This window comes from Salmo trutta, chromosome 17 (assembly GCF_901001165.1).
Source record: "Salmo trutta chromosome 17, fSalTru1.1, whole genome shotgun sequence".
NCBI lineage: Eukaryota > Metazoa > Chordata > Actinopteri > Salmoniformes > Salmonidae > Salmo > Salmo trutta.
Window position 1 is genome coordinate 44167457 of NC_042973.1, and position 20008 is coordinate 44187464.

Genomic DNA, 20008 nt, shown 5'->3' on the forward strand with positions numbered 1-20008 from the left:
CCACGCACTGCTGTGGGTACATTTCTATGCAAACACTAAAGTACACGCCCTCCGCTCTCAACAGGGACTCACCAGTGTCTGTTGATCAAAACACTACACTGCCACACTCCAGAAGTTTTTTATGTAACATTACCCGCTCACTTTGGGCGAATTTTACGCACCAATTTGCTTACTGTACTTTGGTCAAAAATACCATCATTCTGACCTGAAAGATTAAAAAGTGAACACATTTTAAAGTGAGTGTTATATATGTAATATTAAATTAATTCAGGCAAGGGTCAGTCAGGGGCCTCCTTGTTTCACTCCATTATTTCACATCTTGATTACTTCTGATCTGGTATTCTATAGAAACAAATCAAGCAAAATAAAAATCCAACTATTAACGGAGCTGCTCAGAGTATAAGTTCTCTGCCCTCAATAACACGCAGCACACTTACCATTCATCCCATGTGTCTACAGTCTTTAGGCCAAACTGACCCTGCCAACCAAACCACTCCACCGAAAGACATGTGAATGTGAACAAAGACCATATTTTCATAAAACAAAAACAAAAAAATGTCTGTAATTATTACAGAGGTCTTTGGTGCATGGGGATTGTTGTGGTGGTGTAATATGTTAATGATCTGGCCAGAATCACAGGTTGTCATTGGTCCCGCCTGGTTTATCCTCCTGACCCTGACAGTTGACAACAGGCGAAGTTTGTTGATTAAATAATAATACTTACATTTGTCCTGTTACATACGTGTAATGGATTAAAATATATATATATATGCATATCCCAACTCCCCCTGAGACACCCGCATGGTGTGGGGTCACAACCAGGGTCGCCATTGTACAGCACCCCTGGAGCAATTAGAGTTAAGTGCCTTGCTCAAGGGCACTGTGACATGTAATATTTTTTGCACCTTGTCGGCTCCGGTACGTCAACCTTTCGGATGCTGGCCCAACGCTCTAACCTCGATGCTAACCGCCACACCAAATACTACATAACACCCCAGGCTGGAGGTACAAATAATGTCAGGCAAGTTATTCCCCAACATCAACATGGCCAGGAGATGTATTCAAAGAGGATTGTCATATCCGGGCTCAAGGAAAAAAATCATTCGAGTTAATATTTATTCTCATGTGGGTGAACCGTTGCACAGTATCACTGCTCGCGAGGCCTGATTCTTTTGGATATAGCGCCCCCTGTTGTGCATTAAGAGTATTGTATCGTTACAGCAATATCAAAAGGTTGGCTAGTAATGAAATACCAATACTTAATTTGAGAGAAATTCATTGATGTTTATGAGAAATTATGATTCATCATCACATCAGAAACAGAATTGACCATTTAGTTTTATTGGATATTATATGCATACAAAGTTTCTAGAAAGCTATAAAATATCTAACACTTTAGCAATGAAGAAAAGGTTACAAAAGCAAAGACCTGACCCTGCAGTAACAACACACATATTGTCAGTTTCTCTTTTTATATTCTTGTCCGAAAAATTCACAATCTTTAAGAAAATGAAAGATAACATTAAACATGTGTACCGGGACATCACAAAATACATTCTTCTTTATACGAATCACCTTTTAAAAATGATCTGCACACAACGTTCTGAGGATGCCATCCAAACGGAGAAAAATGAAAGCCAGTGTTGAAAACAATAGATGAAGGTTACCAGTACCGTAGACAAAGAGCACATGGCTCAGAGCTTTGCTGCTGATGTTTGCGTCAAAAATCTCCTTGTGCCCGTTTAAAATAATATCTTCAAAAGACTCGTGTGAAATCTATATTCCAGGTTGACAGAACAGAGACACAGAGCCCAGCAGTGAAACCGACAGGCTTGGCTCTGGTTAAACTGGAGTCATCACAAAAGCATTGTAAAGTATAGCCTACATACAGCACATTCAAACAGAGACATTCAAACAGACACTCCAGAATCTAGTCACAATTATTACTAAGTTAGAAGACAGGCCAAAGGTCTTCCAAACATGACATAAACCCTGATCCATTGTCTTTAGCCACAGTGTAACATACAACTATACAGCATTATGTTTTCTGGACTTTAATAAGTTAGTGTGCATATGATATCATAATAACACAATTGATCTACTGTGACAATGATATGATGATATAAACCTCCACAGGGAGATCACTGTGAACTGAACATGCATCTAAGGGTACAATCATTTCCCAAATAATAATAATAATAATAATTAGGTGGGTTCTTATATTTGTCCTATTTGACACATGTACAAGTAAACTAACACTCGCACTTGACTCCCTTATTGAGGAAAAATGTACTTACTATGACTGAGATATGTGGTTGTCCCACCTAGTTATCTTAAGATGAATGCACTAACTGTAAGTCACTCTGGATAAGAGCGTCTGCTAAATGACTAAACTGTAAAGTGTGGATCATACGCACGTGTGAATTGGAAATGTTTTTTTTTTTTTTTTTTTTGCATTATCCCAACTCCCCGAGTCACCCTGGGAGAGTGGGGTCATGGTCAGGGTCTGCCATTATCAACGGCGACCCTGGAGCAAGTAGGGTTAATTGACATATTTTTCACCTTGTCAGCTCAGGGATTTTAACTAGCGACCTTCCAGTTACTGGCCCAATGCTCTAACCGCTGGGCTACCTGCCGCCCAGCAATAGTCAAATTGTTGTGGTAATGAATACAGTTCTACAGGGAAATGCATTGGAAAAGGCATTCTGGTGATCTCTTCCACCATTTTCTTAGACTTTTTGGTTTAGCTTCTTTTAAACCTTTTCTTCGCTGGAAAGTCATGACCAAAGGCACTTTATGCTACAGTGCAAGGGACAATTGCACGTCTGAAATGTCTCCAGTTTTTTGGTTTTTGATAGGCAAGGCAAAGTTATTACTGCTATTACACATGGAACTTGTTCATTGTAATAATCTATGCATGATTTACCAGTTATTTTGTAAAACAAGGTGAAATAGGTGTACATGTAGAACCACTAATAGTTAACAGTGTATTTAGAATGACCGACATGACGCATCACACATGTTATGTATTTTCGATCCAAGCAAACCATCGGGCCATTGGTGGAAAGTTACTCACTAAGGCACTGTACACATAACACTGGGATGTATGGAAATTACAAGGCTGTCCTCCAGCTCAGGAAAGATCTCACAGCTTGAGTGGTAGAGTTACAGTATCTGTAAGGATCCCATTCCCTACCACCACGGTTAATGTGCCCAATAGCGTAGGTCACAGATTGACAAGCAAAATAAGGCTGAATAGCATTCAGAACCAGGGAAACACAGAGATTAATATATGGGAGTGTTTTTTGACTTCTGTGTTTCTCAGTCACTAAAAAAACAGCAGGTTTATTCAACATGTTAACTCCACCCCGCAATAACCATACAGAGGAACTAAGTGCTTTGGGATGGGCGACTATGGTAGTAGAGTGTCCATTTTGAATGTTCAATATGTGTATTCTATGATTTCTTTGCTTCATTGTCATACGGGGTAAAACCTTAGCAGCTCAGAGAAAAGATAACGTAGGAGGAATCTCTGGTCTGTACACATTGTCTTGCTGTGTTATCACAGTGCTTTTCCTCTTCGAATAAAATCAAGTTTTATCGGTCGCATACACATATCTTGCAGATGTTATCGGGGGGTGTAGCGAAATGCTTATGTTCCTAGCTCCAACAGTGCAGTAATACCTAACAACACAGGTTTATTTTTAGTTGGGCACAGGAGATATGATGCAGATATGAGAGAGCTGTGCTGCAAAGTGGTACCTGAATCATCATATATTTGTGTTATAGTTTCAAAGTGTCCCTGGAATTATAACTATTACTGGTCTTCATTATAGTTTAGTATTTGCTTTGTTATCCAAAATGTACAAAATGTAAAACCTACATATTTTTTCTTTGGAAAATGTTTGTGTGATAGTGATGTTCACACAGCTACATGTACACTACATGACCAAAAGTATGTGGACACCTGCTTGTTGAACATCTCATTCCAAAATCATGGGCATTAATATGGAGTTGGCCCCCTCTTTGCTGCTATAACTCCTCTTCTGGGAAGGCTTTCCACTAGATGTTGGAACATTGCTCAGGGACTTGCTTCCATTCAGCCACAAGGGCATTAGTGAGGTCGGACACTGATGTTGGGAGATTAGGCCTGGCTCTCAGTAGGCGTTCCAATTCATCCTAAAGGTGTTCGATGGGGTTGAGGTCAAGGCTCTGTGCAGGCCAGTCAAATTTTTCCACACCAATCTCAACAAAAAAATTCTGTATGGACCTCGCTTTATGAACGGGTGCATTGTCATGCTGAAACAGGAAAAGGGCCTTCCCCAAACTGTTGCCACAAAGTTGGAAGCACAGAATCGTCTATAACTCTAGAATGTCATTGCATGCTGCAGCGTTAATATTTCCCCTCACTGGAACTAAGGGGCCTAGCCCGAACCACAAAAAACAGCCCCAGACCATTATTCCTCCTCCACCAACCAAACTTTACAGTTGGCACTATACATTGGGGCAGGTATCGTTCTCCTGGCAACTGCCAAACTCAGATTCATCCGTCGGACTGCCAGAAGGTGAAGCACAATTCATCACTCCAGAGAACATGTTTCCACTGCTCCATAGTCAAATGGCAGCGAGCTTTACACCACTCCAGCTGACGCTTGGCATTGCGCATGGTGATCTTAGGCTTGTGTGCGGCTGCTCGGCCATGGAAACCCATTTCATGAAGCTCCCCATGAACAGTTATTGTGCTGACGTTGCTTCCAGAGGCAGTTTGGAACTTGGTAGTGAGTGTTGCAACCAAGGACAGACGATTTTTAAGCGCTACGTGCTTCAGCACTCGGCGGTCCAGTTCTGTGAGCTTGTGTGGCCTACCACTTCGCGGCTGAGCAGTAGGTACTTCTAGACGTTTCCACTTCACAATAACACCACTTGCAGTTGACCTGGGCAGAAATTTGATGAACTGACTTGTTGGAAAAGTGGTATCCTATGACGGTGCCACGTTGAAAGTCACTGAGCTCTTCGGTAAGGCCATTCTACTGCCAATGTTTGTCTATGGAGATTGCATGGCTGTGGGCTCAATTTTATACACCTGTCGGCAACGGGTGTGGCTGAAATAGCCGAATCCACTAATTTGATGGGGTGTCTACGTACATTTGTATATATAGTGTATGTAGTAACTGTTTGTATAGTTTTTCTATTTATCTCATTAAGAAAGGCTATTATGATCTGTAATTGGTTGACATTGGTGATGACTACAGTATAAAAAGCTGGAAACTGATAGTAGTTTCCAAATGTAATCCACAGAACATCTCCCTATGTTACGCAATGCCCCTTCATATGTACACTTTCTACACTACAGACCTGAACTAGTCTGGAAAAATGGCACATGACACAACTATACCACAGATTGACAGCTGCACTCATACAAATATACATTAAAAAGACAAAAATATAATGATAATATTATCCGTGATAGACTTCACCCACAATGTAACCAAAGGACATTGTGGGTGGGATTTGTGTAGAGGCACAGCCACTTTCCATAAGGTTGTCAAGTAAGTCATTCTGAAGGCGTGTTTCACTGGGCGGTTGCCACGTGTCCTCCCCCACAACCCTGACAATACTCAGGGTCTGTCCTTCAATGTCTTCCCTCCATCCTTCATAAGCTACATGTCCTTCAGGTTAGCGAGACCTATGTGATAGTTTGTCCCAGTTCTGAATGAAGCATGTTTACACTGAGTGTCAGGGCTAGATTCAATCAGATTGACATCCACATAGCGGTTGTTTTGGCGGTGTTAGGAGGTGGAACTGCAGAGAGCTGTCCAATCCACAAGCGGCTCGTTGCGTTATATTATTGCGGACACCGCCACTGGATGAAACGAAATCACACCCGACTATAATCTGACAAATCCCATGCAGCCACGTTAGAAGTTCATTCAGCCACGTTACAAGTTCAAACACTCGAATTAGACTGATAAGGTATAAATCCCCCCCATCCAAATGGTTTGACATTTGAATGTCATTACTTCTAACATCAATAGAGTCTACACTTCCTTGCACCGTCTTGAACTCCCAACGCGGTAGGGATATTAAGGAAGGGAGGGTTGGTGCCACACAAGAGCAGCCGCTCACCGATATTTCAGCTCATACCGCAGTTACACCTCCAACACCGCCAGAACATCTGCTATGCGGATGTCGGTTACCGTTCGATCTGATTGAATCTAGGCCCCAGTCTCTTATTCCTTGACTAGCCGGTAGATGTGATGTTGAGCTCCGTGGTCGCTGTTCGACACCTCAAACACACACGCCATGCACAGCAGCGTCTCCTGTGTCTCTCTGTTGGTCACCACCTGAAACACAAGAGAAATGCAATGTGAGACACGTACAACACATGCGCGCAAACACACACATACGCAGAGAGAAAGACAGACAAGACAGACACACACTTGTTATAAGTATACAGACAGATGGATGACTCTGAGTAGGACATCCTTACCAATAGGATGGTGAAGTTCTCCAGGACACTGTTCATCATGTATTTCTCAGGCAGGTGTTTGAGTTTGTGGATGAAGTTGATCATGTATTCACACATGGGGGAGCGGCTTATCCTGTAGACAAAGCGTCCGTTCTCGAAGCGAGCATATTCCGTCTGAGGGGGAGGAGGAGAGCAGAGAGACATCACTGAGTGCAGCTCTTCACAAGAAAACAATTAAGTGATAATGCCCAAGGAGCTGGTGTTTGGAGTGTATATTGGCACGGGTGTCGTCGAGGGCTGGCAAACCGTGCCAATATATCCCCCAAACTCCGGCTTCTCGGGCATTATCACTGTTAATCAAAGGGTTACCAACAAAAAAGGTTACTTTGCTGAATTTATTCATATAGTCCCGACACAAATCTAGGGTTGCTACCCAAGCCGGCTGGTCGGTTCGGTTGCCAGAGTTGCGACCCAGTCGTTAAGTCTTTTTGTTCTGTATCTGTGGATGCGACGTTCGTTCTAAATGTTCTTTTGTCATACTGGCTTGCAACGTTCTTATCCCTTGCTTGCTGGCTAGCCAACTACAGCTAACTCACAGTCACGTCAAACAGTGCAGCCAGAATAACAACAAAGTAGCTGCATTTGTATTTGTTTAAAGCTGTTTTCTAGTGACATTTATTTGGATACATCCATAACAATGAGCTAATGATTTCGCCTGCCATAGAAAATGTGCTCTCTCGTCAGGACAATGTTGTTCAGAGGAGCTGGCCAACAACACAGCTAACAATCACTTCAAACTGAAGCTGGAAAGACTGCAAACTAGCTGCACTTCGTTTTGTTTTACCTTTTTTCAATTGATAGTTCTTTGTATATATCCATAAAAATTATAATGACTCATGATTTCAACAGGTTGAGAAATGCTGCCTGCCTGTCTCTCTCATCCCGACCCCTACTTGTTCATTACTATGGGACAGTGGGAGATCCAATTTGAATATTGAAACAATGTTGCAAATATCAGAGAGACAGACAGCAAGGTTGATACAAATCTCCGCTGTTGAAAACTACATGTTAGCCTAAAAGAAATGTGAGATAATGTCTAGATGCTTTTTATAGTGGAGATCAAGTTTATAAATTGCCTGGCTGGGCTGATGAGACAGTGGAATATGCAGTCAGATGGAACAGATTAAATAGGCATTTTAAAGTCATAGACACGGGCTGGAATGCGGTTTTAACCAATGAGCATTCAGGATTAGACCCACCCGCTGTATGAGGAGGAAACCATGTCCACCACGATCAAATGGGTGTTAAAACACACATGTACGCAATTGTGAGAAACAAACAAATATAAAAGTAGGTAATTGTGAGTCATTTGTGTTGTTTTATAGTTGCTTCTCCACTGAGCACACAGTGGTGTGTGCAGGACTAGGACTCACCTCCACCTTCTCAACCACCTGCTTGCCGAAGGAGCACACCTTGGTGGAGCAGGTGATGGTCATGTTCTCAGAGCTCTCATACTGGCTGGTCACACCGTAGAAAGCCCCAGAGTCATCCTGGATGTTACAGTTCAGATCAGCCTGCATCAGGACAACATAACAGCAGAGGTTTAACTACATAGTCAAGCAAATGTTGACTAACAACAGAAAAACAATGAGCTAAATGTTTACAACACATGCTGAAAATGTTTAAATTAAAAAGGGATTTTCTTTAAAATGTCAAGATTAACTTGAGGAAAGCAACTCGATGTAAAGGTTACTAAGGCAGCGAGGCCCTCCAGTGGCTCATGACAATACTTGCAATTATAGTATTTGGCATGTCTGTATGCTGAGAATAAGTTGGCCGGCTATCTACCGGTAAACACTGTTGTACAATAATCTTGTGCTTCTGCATCTCAAATGAGGCGGAAAGAGGCTTTAGAAATATCCAAATGGCACAAGACAGATATTAGAAATGGCCTGAATGGATGTAAAAATAAACTATTTAAATAGAATCCTCTGAAGGGGACAGTCTGTTTCAGAGAACACCGAGTTCATCATGTGAACAAAGGAATAAATAGCTCCTTCATTAAGTCAGCTGGTTATTAAGGCCTGTAATGATCAGAGGAGGGCGATTGTTTAGAGGGTGAGTGTCCATGTTTGAAATTCAGATGCAGTGGCTCTTCACTAATGTCTGAAGAGAGACTCACCGTCTTGTTTGCGTTTCCCATTTGAATTCTGAATAGAATTCATGTTGACGTGAATTAATATGGTCAAGTTTTAAAACCTATTAGTTATAGATTATGAAAATATTTTTGTGTTGAACAAAATAAAGGCATTTTACTGAGTATCTCAAAGCTAATAGAGAACCAGCATGTATGTAACAAACAGAGGAAACAGAGAGCTGAGGATGACATTATACTCCAGGTGTAACATTGTAAATCAAATAAAGCTTTCTTGGGGCCAATAGACTATATAGGATGTAATAGTAAGTAAAGCCGTGGAGAATGGTACCAGTAAATATTTGCGCTTAGAGAGAGAAATGAGAGACAGAGACTCCATTGGTAGGGAGCTACTGCAATCTCCTTAGTTTGCCCCAATCTCTCACACCTGTCAGGAGGTAGGCAGGTGTTCAAACAAAGCCTCAATGCTACCACATCAGACCCTAGGGAAACGCACACACACACACACACACACTCAAACACAAAACCATATCCTCGGCTTCACTCACGATGCATATACTTGAATGTACGCATCATTAAAGTCGTTTGTTTGGATGTAAATCGTGTTTTTTTTTTGTGACGCTAAATTGCGTGGACAATAAAGGCCGGGAATCAATTCGAGACACGTTATAGAAGTAGCGCATTGGACAGCCGACAACGCGCCTTTTAAAAAGCATCATCGCGTGCATGTGCCATTAAACTCACCCAGAACTTGACCAGGAAAAAGGAGTTGTGAGGACCCTTTCCAAAGAGCTCCTTCAGTCCTCCCTTCTTCTCTGGGAACTTATCGTAGATCTGACGGATGTCCACAGCCTCCAGTAGGGCATCACTGTACGAGTAGTTAGTCTGTCCGATGTGGGCAAACAGGTGCTTGTTGTACTGACGAGAGAGAGAAAACAACAGGTTTAAATAAGTCCCTTCTATTGGCATTCTTTTAGGACTTCTCCGTTACCTTAAGGGCCAGGTTCCCAGACACAGATTCAGCCTGGTCCTGAACTAAGAAACGTTTCCAATAGTTCATCTCCATTGAGAATGCATTTTAGTCCAGGATTAGAGTTAATCTATGTCTGGGAAACCGGCTCTAAAAATCCTCAATCTCTCTTGACAAAGGTCGTCATATCAAAATGATATGAATATATCAAAATGATTTTATCGCGTCATGTATGATCTGACAACCTCTCCAGAAGATTCGGTTTTCTTTTCAGGGTTGTTTTAAAGTCACAGATGTGCACAGGCATAGCAGCATAAATACTGGTCTCAGATAACTCACTACCCCAAGATAAATGTCTGCTGTCATAGAACACAAGCAAAAAAAGCAATAGCTAAGAAATAGTGACAAAATGACAAATCGGCTGTGCCAAGGTAAACATAGATTTTCCAGAGTCACTTTGGTATTTGGAGGGATTCTGCTTTGCTTGTGACATTATTGTCCTTGTTTTACCTTCTCTGTCTGTGAGTGTGTGTGAAGACATGCCCCAGTTTGAGGCAGTACAGTTGACCTCAGGAATTGGCACTAGTTTGACCTGCTTTGGGATGCTGTCTAAGAAACACCTACTGGTTTACCCCGGTGTGTTTTACTGTGTGTGGAAAGGAATACAGTAGGGCAGGTACTCACAGAGTCAGGGTCTCTCTGCTGCTCCAGGAAGGCAGAGAACTCCACCAGTCTGAGTTTGGTGGTCCCAATGGAGCGGCCCTGCCAGGCTGGGGCTGTAGGCGTGGGGGCTGTGGGAGGCTCGTACGCTGAGCAGGGTAACATACAACACCGTCAATTCACTATCCACCGTTTACCGACACTAACATCCCACCCCTCACTAACGTTATGGCCATTAGCTATAGCAATAGTAGCATTGGCCATGTAATAGTATTAATGTACGGGTAAATAGGTGCCATTGGAGTTTCTTTTGAGCGTTGGCCTGAGAGGAATTGAAATGAGCTGATGGAAATAGAGTGGGTAGGGTAAAAGTTCTCTCACCTGAGATGGTGGTCGTTACAGCTGTCTGGATGGGGTAGGCCTGCTGGGCAAATGGCTTAACGCTGAAGACAAAAATACACACAATCAGGAGGTTGACCTGGGTAATGCAATAATACAAAGAATGAACTGGCTACATACCAGGTCACCAACCTTTTTCTGGGTCATCTATCGCTCTGATTTTTTATTAACATGACTTAAAAAAATGTAAGCCTACGCAACATTAACCAATTAAAAACAGCTCTGTAGCATTGAGAGTTGTGTAGTAGGCTATAGGCCCAATACATTATCACCGCATACTGGCTTTGCTTGAATTTACCTGCCAATGCAGTGTTGTTCGGGACATTTAAAAAAATTATATTTCAAAATTTGAGGTAGGCTATATGATCACACAGGTAATAGATCCATTGTTGTATTACTTGTGAGGCACAGCTGAGTGAGCATACATTTAAATCATTTGCTTTTTATTTTACTAGGCGGTGCCTGCATCTGATGGTCAGTCTCAGCAGAGGGCGAGAGCAGCTGACTGGGGGTCCGCCTCTCAATGTCCCTCCGCTCTCCCTTTCCTCCGCTGACACTGACCAAAAAGGGCCACTGTCTTCCAGCTGATGGTGAAACTCGAGTCGCACCACATTATTTCTGCCTCACGCACAAATCCATGTTGTTACTCCTATGAACAGAGGAAGTGAAATATTCCTTGATATTAAAAGAGACCCAAGCCACTAATAATAAGAACAACGCAAACCTATAGATACACTTTCCTACTCATTCATTACTGCTGCAGTGCTTGTTGTAGCGCTGGGTGGAAATAGGAAGAATGCTCATTTGACGGGTTATAAAAGTGTTGAATACAAAGTGTTGACAGTGCTGAGTAAGAACTTAAACATGAACTTACTCAGAAAAACAGCAGCTCTTTGCTGTATTCATTGAGTCTCTCTAGTCATGGTTTTAAATGTTTTGAAATCTCACAGTATCAACTTTACTGTAGCTTTCTTTTATACCTGCCACGTTACTGCAGACACGGTAATATGAGCCATCTGATTGGCCAGCGGTAGCATAGTGCACTTGATTTCCTCTCCAGGCCCACCGGGAAGGCAGAGTTTGTACCTTCAGACACATGAAATGGCAACAGTTTGCCTACTCGGCGTGCAGGGCAGCTGAATCAGCTGCACCTACCACCAACAGCCTGAGACTAATAAAATAAATAGGAACACAAGGCTTTATCATTGTTTTTTTTTACAGAAATGTTCGGCGATCGACTAGAAATGCCTTGGAGATCAACAAGTCGATCGTGATCGACCGGTTGGTGACCACTGAGTTATACCATCAAGCTAACACATTTGTTATTACTTAATCATCTTCTATTATGAATAACAAGACAAGCATTAGGACTTCTTACTCTTGTGAGGATCCAGGCTGGCCAGTGGATATCATACCCTGCCAAAACTAGGGAAAAGGAGTAGATGAATGAATGGACAATCAGGATGGCACAACGCACATAAAGTCATTTGTCAATTGTTACGAGAGATGTGTGCTTAGTGACGGGTGTCTTACCCCTGCCGCCCCAGGGAAGGTGGGTCTTGGGAAGCCTGGGAGGCCAAGCTTGTTGTGGATGGCGGTGGCAGAGACGATCTGAGCCGAGGACATGGAGGCCATACTCTGCAGTGCCTTGTCCTTCACACTCTGGTCCTTCAGCAGAAAAAAACACAATGACTAAGCCAGAGAGTGGTGGGCCAAACAACAACAGCCAAACACACACACACACAACAGAACTCTTTACAATGCCAGCAGGCGAGGACATGGATTATCTGAAAAGACCACAGGAACACCAAGACCACCTATACACCTGAAAGGAATGTGCTATTAAGAGTACAGATTTCTATTGCTCTTCATACTTCTCTCTCAGACTGGTGAATACAAGCACAGAATACACATTGTGGTGTTTTGGAGCCTGTAATTAAATACCAGACCATTTCATGCATTTATCTTCTAAAGGCAGAGTTTGTCTTATATGAAAACAAACAAGGATATCAGGGCAAGATTCTAGTGTACACTGAACTTTGGGGGAAAAAAAGACACTCTGGTGCTTGAGTTCTCTGTTAAGTGTCATCCTCTGATATGCTGTCATTTAAGTAGCATTTCTGTTCAATTTTAAAAGCATATGTAATATATGCCATTTAGCAGACGTTTTTTTTCCCCAAAGCGACTGACAGTCATGATACATTTTACTTATGGGTGGCCCCAGCGGGAATTGAACCCACAACCTTGGGTGTTGCAAGCACTATGTTCTACCGACTGAGACACACGGGACAACATGTGAATTCGTGCAAGCGTGGGTTAATGGAATGCCTCACTGCCATTTGCGTGAAAGAAGACTTGGGAGAAGACCAGCATGCTGGAAAAGACAATACACTGAGATGGAGTGGATACACTGAGATGGAGTGGATACACTGAGATGGATTTGGATACAGTGAGATGGAGTGGATACAGTGAGATGGAGTGGATACACTGAGATGGAGTGGATACAGTGAGATGGAGTGGATACAGTGAGATGGAGTAGATACAGTGAGATGGAGTGGATACAGTGAGATGGAGTAGATACACTGAGATGGAGTGGATACAGTGAGATGGAGTGGATACACAGTAGTTGCTGGTGATAGATACACACACAGGACATACAGTACCAGTCAAAAGTTTTTAAAATATATATATATATATTTTTCTACATTGTAGAATAATAGTGAAGACATCAAAACTATGAAATAACACATATGGAATCATGTAGTAACCAAAACAGTGTTAAACAAATCAAAATATATTTTATATTTGAGATTCTTCAAAGTAGGCACCCTTTGCCTTGATGACAGCTTTGCGCCAGTATAATGTCCATTGATCGTGGTTCTTGGCCCAAGCAAGTCTCTTATTATTATTGGTGCCTTTTAGTAGTGGTTTCTTTTCAGCAATTCAACCATGACCTGATTCACACAGTCTCCTCTGAACAGTTGATATTGAGATGTGTCTGTTACTTGAACTCTGTGAAACATTTATTTGGGCTGCAATCTGAGGCTGGTAACTCTAAATAAACTGATCCTCAGCAGCAGAGGTAACTCTGGGTCTTCCTTTCCTGTGGCGGTCCTCATGAGAGACAGTGTCATTATAGTGCTTGATGGTTTTTGCGACTGCACTTGAATAAAAGTTCTTAACATTTTCCGGGTTTTTTAATTTATTTTGATTTTATTTAACCTTTATTTAACTAGGCAAGTCAGTTCAGAACAAATTCTTATTTACAATGATGGCCTACACCGGCCAGATCCGGACGACGCTGAGTCAATTGTGCGCCGCCCTATGGGACTCCCAATCATGTCCGGTTGTGATACAGCCTGTAATAGAACCAGGGTGTCTTTAGTGATGCCTCAAGCACTGAGATGAAATGCCTTAGACCGCTGCGCCACTCGGGAGCCCTTGGATTGACTGACCTTCATGTCTTAAAGTAATGATGGACTGTTGTTTCTCTTTGCTTATTTGAGCTGTTCTTGCCATAATATGTACTTGGTCTTTTACCAAATAGCCCTATCTTCTGTATACCACACCGACCCTGTCACAACACAACTGATTGGCTCAAACGCATTAAGAAGGAAAGAAATTCCACAAATTAACAAGGCACACCTGTTAATTGACATGCATTCCAGGACACTACATCATGAAGCTGGTTGAGAGAATGCCAAGAGTGTGCAAAGCTGTCATCAAGGCAAAGGGTGGCTACTTTGAAGAATCTCAAATATGTTTTGATTTGTTGAACACTTTTTTGGTTACTACAGTACATGATTCCATATGTGTTATTCTATAGTTTGATGTCTTCACTATTATTCTACAATGTAGAACATAGTCAAAATAAAGAAAAACCCTTGAATGAGTAGGTGTGTCCAAACGTTTGACTGGTACTGTACATTACACAGTATTTGGGCCTTTAGCAGCAGGACACAACACTATGGATCTAAGAGTAGGGACACCTAGCTTTACAGACGGACCTGAAGCACAGCCAACAGTACAGTATTTTGAGGGTGGTACTTACCATACATGTGACCTGAATGCAAAGAGATGAGAGTGGTTTTACTCTTACAGCCCACTCGTCACACTTTGCTATCCGGACAAAACTAACTACTGTCCGTATTACAACATAGAATGATTACGTTCAGATTGTTAGAGATGACATGGGAGGTATAGACAGTGGTATGTAAAACATGACTTTGTATGCAAGCCAACCCGCAAGTTGAGCACACACACAAACACACACACAAACAAAGAACAGCTTCAGTGTTAAACGATGATAAGGTCATAGCTTCTGGCTGACTGCTATCTCCAACACTAAGCTGCTCATATACAATCCACAGCGAACACGTCTTGCCAGCATGCTTCTCTTATTGGCTTGCTGTCCAAACATCATGCAGGGAGATATTGTAGGTGCAATCTACTTTCAGGATCAATATTGATTTAAAAAAAAAAATGACATTAGCATTTAAACGTTACAATGCTTTCTTGCAAGTTTGATGTAAGATATTTTTCTTGAGCAAAATATAATATGAAATATTATGAAACTGAACATACAATTCAATCCTTGATCAGTGAAAGAGGGAGTAGAACTATCACCTTGAAAAGCCATTCGAGTTCCGCTGAGCGGGTGTACACTTTTGTTAGTCACAGGAAGCAATAAGAAACAGAGCAACAAACAGGGGGAAGCATGGGACTAGCCCATCGAATGCTAAACAGGAATATTGGATGTGTGGAATCTAGGATACTGGAGTCACAGCATCAGGCATCCCACCCATTAACCACCGCAACAGAAACAGGAAGCTAGACAAACAGCGCTTGGAGGTCCAAAAGGCAGTAGCTCTTACCTTTAGCTTGGTGTGAAACTCCCGAGATTTCCGTCTGGCAAGAACCTGAATGTGACTGGAGACCTGTTGGGAGTGAGACAAGGGAACAGACGGTTACCATGGAGATGAAAAAGAAATAGGGCCTAAAGCCCGCCGCACACTCCTCCCTTGACAACTGCATCCAGCGCTTTGTATCCTTCACTGTTTGACAGTGAAAAGTGCTATGCATCATGCAAAAATGGCCTGCAAAAGGAGACCTGTTTTGATTCTCCTACGCATGGCCACACAGGTCAAAGTGTCTTCGCCTGGCCGGTAGTGTCACGGGACCTGCCCTCCAGCAACCTCTAAGGGCTCCAGAACATGGCAATATGTGTACCTTAGGGATTGGACCCGTGAGTGGTTTAGATTTCCTTACAAGTGCACAGCATATCTGATGAGTCCTCTTACCTGCTTTCTTGTCCTTGTCTTTCCCGTTCTTAGTTTGATGTATCTCGCTATCAACTCATTGCGACCTGAGGGAAGAAACAAATCACTCAGGTTTGTGGAAGGTAGTGGCCTCCTGGCTTACGTGTCCACTCCAGACAGGTGTGTGTGTGGAGGGGGCCTGGTGGGTGATACCAACCCTAACCCTTGTTCACTTGGAGGGGACCATTTTGTTAAGGCAACACGGACTGGCGGATAACATGTGACCTCGGCCGAAGAAAACAGCATCTGGGGGGATTTAGTGGTGTGACCCTGCACCCAGCAGGCCCGCACTGTAATCTCCCGCCGCCCATGCTGGGGCCTCCCTACTCTCAATCACTCACACACTGTGTACACATAACATGACAATACGGGCATTCATGCAGACGCCCAATTCCCAGATCAAAGGCCCCCAAACGGCCAGCTGTAAGCATGCTTACTGCTGAATAATTCATTATTTTCACCAGCTTGCAAACACACTCAGCGGGACTTGGCAAGAGCACTAAACAAGCGAGAGGGAGAGTTACAGAGCGAGAGGGAGAGAGAGAGAGGGAGGATGAGGGAGGGAGGAAGAGAGAAAGGGAGAGAGAGGGAGGGTGAGGGAGAGAGAGAGAGGGAGGGTGAGGGAGGGAGTGAGATAGGGTGAGGGAGAGAGAGAAAGGGAGAGACAGAAAGAGGGATGGTGAGAGAGAGCCAGAGAGAAAGAAAGAGGGAGAGGGAGTGAGAGAGAGAAAGGGAGAGACTGAAAGAGGGAGGGATGGAGCAAGAGAGGGAGAGAGGGTGAGGGAGAGAGAAAGCGAGAGTGAGAGACGTTTTAAAGACCCTCATCCTAACAGACCAAACCAAGAAATCCCTCCCCATGATACTCATAAATTAGCCCACTATGAGTTGAGTAAGCTAATATCTATTTCCAGAGCTAGACAAAAAGAGTGCACTGCCAGAAGAGAGACAAGAGAGAGAAGTTTCTGCACTGGTGGACATTATTATTGTCAAATGTCTCATTAAGTTTCAAAAGAGGTAACACTGCTCCATTTCCCTCAGATTTCTTCTGAACTTTTATTTAAAACCAGCTCCATCACAGATTCCTGCTTTGTTTGTTGTCTCTGTAAAACCAGCCATTTAAGGGGGGCTGAACTTCCTGATTTGGCCTCATTTTCAGCTTGGACTTTAAGAAATGCAGCGGCCATGACTGAAGCCAAACGAGAGTGTGTTGTGATTGTGTGTGTTAGCGCGTGGCAAGCGTTTGTACATTCACTCTGCCAAAACAGTACACAGTTACATTTGCTCACCCTTCTAGATAAACTTGAAACAGTCTAACCAGGTCTTGTGTCTTGAAATTGTAGAGGCTAGCTAGTGCTAGCCAACTTCTTTCGCCAATTAGCTTCAGCCAGCTGGTGTGCAACCGTGGCAAAGTTGGTTTGACATTGGATAGATTATCTCTGGGGCTAGTTAGGGACCATCAATAAATTATACAATGTAATTCTTTTAGTAAATCTTTTAGTTGGCTCATAAATGCTTTCAATATTTGTAAATACATTTCTATAATTTATAGTTGGTTTGAGGTTTTTAAGTGAGTTACATTTGGAGCTATTGACATTTAAAAAATATTGTTTACATTGTGTAATTTACTGATGGACCCTATCTAACCCCATAGGGGTATGGAATGTCAAACCAAATTGACCATGGGCATTACGATCTGGTCGCTTGCAGCTGCGCTCCGAATTGATGATTACTTGGGTGCTGCCAGCTTTGGGCAGGATTCAAATAAACCAAACCCAATGAAAACTGTTACAGTAGTAACAGCACCCTTCATTCCATGACATAGACATTTTTCCTATCATCTCGCAAATCTCTGTTTTGGACGAGACTGACTTTATGACCAGAATTATCCTATTTACACTTTGTAGTCAAGTTTGACACTAGAATAAATGTTTCTGACTAACATCGATGCCACAGGCTGTTTTCAAAATTCGAAGTTTCTTTTTAGGAGCAGTCATATCATTATTGCATTTGCCAAGAAACACACATTCAAATGAGTTCTCTCTGAAATAACATCTTATTCAAATGCCTTGCAAATCCTTCAAGCAAACTGAACAATATCCCCTTTCATTGGCTGTCCCTTAAATAATAAAAAATGATGGAGAACATAAATGCAGCCTACAGCAGAGTTTAGAGCAGGGTCGGAGTTAGGGTGAACAGATTGGAGTTGAGAGTTCAGTGGGTTGGAGATGTCTGACTATGTAGAGTTGGGGCTTAGAGCTCTCATTGCTATGGTTTGCCTGATCAGCAGACTGCTACAGTGCTACTTGACAGCTGATAGTGTGTGTGGGCAGTTCTGTGTTCCCATTTCAGCTCCCACTTACCAGGCTGATGGATGGAGCAGGACACTGACCCACAGTGACCCGGGCCTCAGCCCTATTGATCCAGGCCGGGGGTTAGAGGTCAGGGGTCAGAGACAAAGGGCAGAGACACAACACCACACAGTACACACAACATAACCAGTGAGAGAGGTAGTTTAGCACCCTCCACTGACACCAACGGACAACTGACACTGAAATTCCAGGATAAACGCCGGTTAGTGTTTTAGTGTTACACGTCGAAATTATTTGTATTGGTAACAACAGCTTTAAAAAAAAACGTGTGTGTGTGTGTGTAACAGCACGTCTCTTAGCTGTCTTTTTAAAGCTCTCATTTCCTCTCCCGGCCCTCGTTTTAAGGATGGACTGACCATACCCCCACAAGGCTCTGCACTGCAGCATCCAGGGTGATGTCAGAAGACCCGAGAGAACACTCTGGCATTCTGACAACCTGAGGATCACTCATACACTCACTCACTGCACTCTTCATGTGGCTTTGCCATTAAACGCTCCTCCAATAAATGTCTATTGCCAGGCAATATGAGCTGTTTCCAACATCATAACAAGGGATTTAAAGGCTTTTCTCAGAGATGGTTTCCAAGTGTCATTGTGAATCACGGCCATAAGGAAAGACAACTGTGACTTGCCCTGTTCTTGACATTACCAAAGTTGTGAAACACTGAAATGGAATAAAAACCAAACACTTTATAGGCAATGAAATGATCTTGAACCAGTTAAAGAAGCTGCCCTCTGTATTGTACAGTTCTATTCATTTTCCTGCATGTTGCGTTCAAGGTAGTGAGGCTAGCAACTTTAAAACGTATCAAAAGTATCAACTCCCAACATTACAAATCTCACAAAATATGCACACGTACAACAAAATGCCTCGTCTCTTGGTCCAGTGCTCAGACTTTTCGCAGGCACCCTCCTTTCATAGCCCTCTGACTAGCTTATATTTACACTGTGACGGGCGCCCTAATCCTTTCCGCTCTTTACTCCCCCTTCCCAGAATGCACTGGGCCCCAGGCAAGCCCCTGTCTCTCGGCGGAGCGGAGTGAGTGCAGGAGAGACCCAAATCCTCTGGACAATAGCCTGGCTGTCCCGCCGGCCATGATGGATGACTCAAGGGTCTCAGGCCTACATTAGCATCACAAAGGCCTAAGCCAACAATATGGAGCCTTTCAGTGGGAGGTCCCCTGGCTGGCTGGGGAGACGGGAGAGAAGCCCTATAACTACTACACACTGGAACATTACCACGGTTAGAGCTGCTGTGTCTTTACTCCAGCTTCTTCCCCTGGGCTCTGTCTGGTCCAGCCTCCATATTGTCCCACACAAACACAGAGGGCTACCTTGGGGTATGTTATGGGAATAATAGCCCCATCCAAGTGATTAAACCTTAAAGCTGAGATCCGCATTTGGTGAAACAGCACCACTGGTCGCCCCCAGGCGCATTTGTTTTTGTTTTAATAAATAATGATATCATAGGACACACTCTGCTGTTCTATCATGCGTGCAACGATTTGCCATGATGTCAGAGGGGAAAAAACGATTTTTGTTGTTTGAAGTAATGTCTTTGTTGTTGGAATATCGTAAACAGACGTGGCAGTTTCACCGCTTCGGATTCCAACTTTAAAGCTCCAGAAACCAACTACACCTAGAATCTCGCCCCTATGTGGAAGCTAG

General features: G+C 43.0%; 1 protein-coding gene across 2 annotated transcripts in view; it reads right to left on the reverse strand.

Annotated features, from left to right (window-relative positions):
* Window positions 1-5208: 5208 nt before the first annotated feature.
* The window catches only part of LOC115152258 (transcriptional enhancer factor TEF-1-like), a 38216-nt gene continuing 23416 nt past the window's right edge, over window positions 5209-20008 (reverse strand). The window contains exons 4-14 of one of the 2 annotated variants that reach the window (XM_029696931.1): window positions 15954-16018; window positions 15528-15590; window positions 14705-14716; window positions 12187-12321; window positions 12032-12078; window positions 10636-10697; window positions 10279-10403; window positions 9369-9542; window positions 7903-8043; window positions 6491-6643; window positions 5209-6344 (exon numbers count right to left, since the gene is read on the reverse strand). In XM_029696931.1, coding sequence (XP_029552791.1) covers window positions 6231-6344; window positions 6491-6643; window positions 7903-8043; window positions 9369-9542; window positions 10279-10403; window positions 10636-10697; window positions 12032-12078; window positions 12187-12321; window positions 14705-14716; window positions 15528-15590; window positions 15954-16018 — 1091 coding nt within the window. In that variant the 3' untranslated portion in view covers window positions 5209-6230. The remainder of the gene's footprint in view (window positions 6345-6490; window positions 6644-7902; window positions 8044-9368; window positions 9543-10278; window positions 10404-10635; window positions 10698-12031; window positions 12079-12186; window positions 12322-14704; window positions 14717-15527; window positions 15591-15953; window positions 16019-20008) is intronic. The other variant, XM_029696932.1, reaches the window with a different exon arrangement.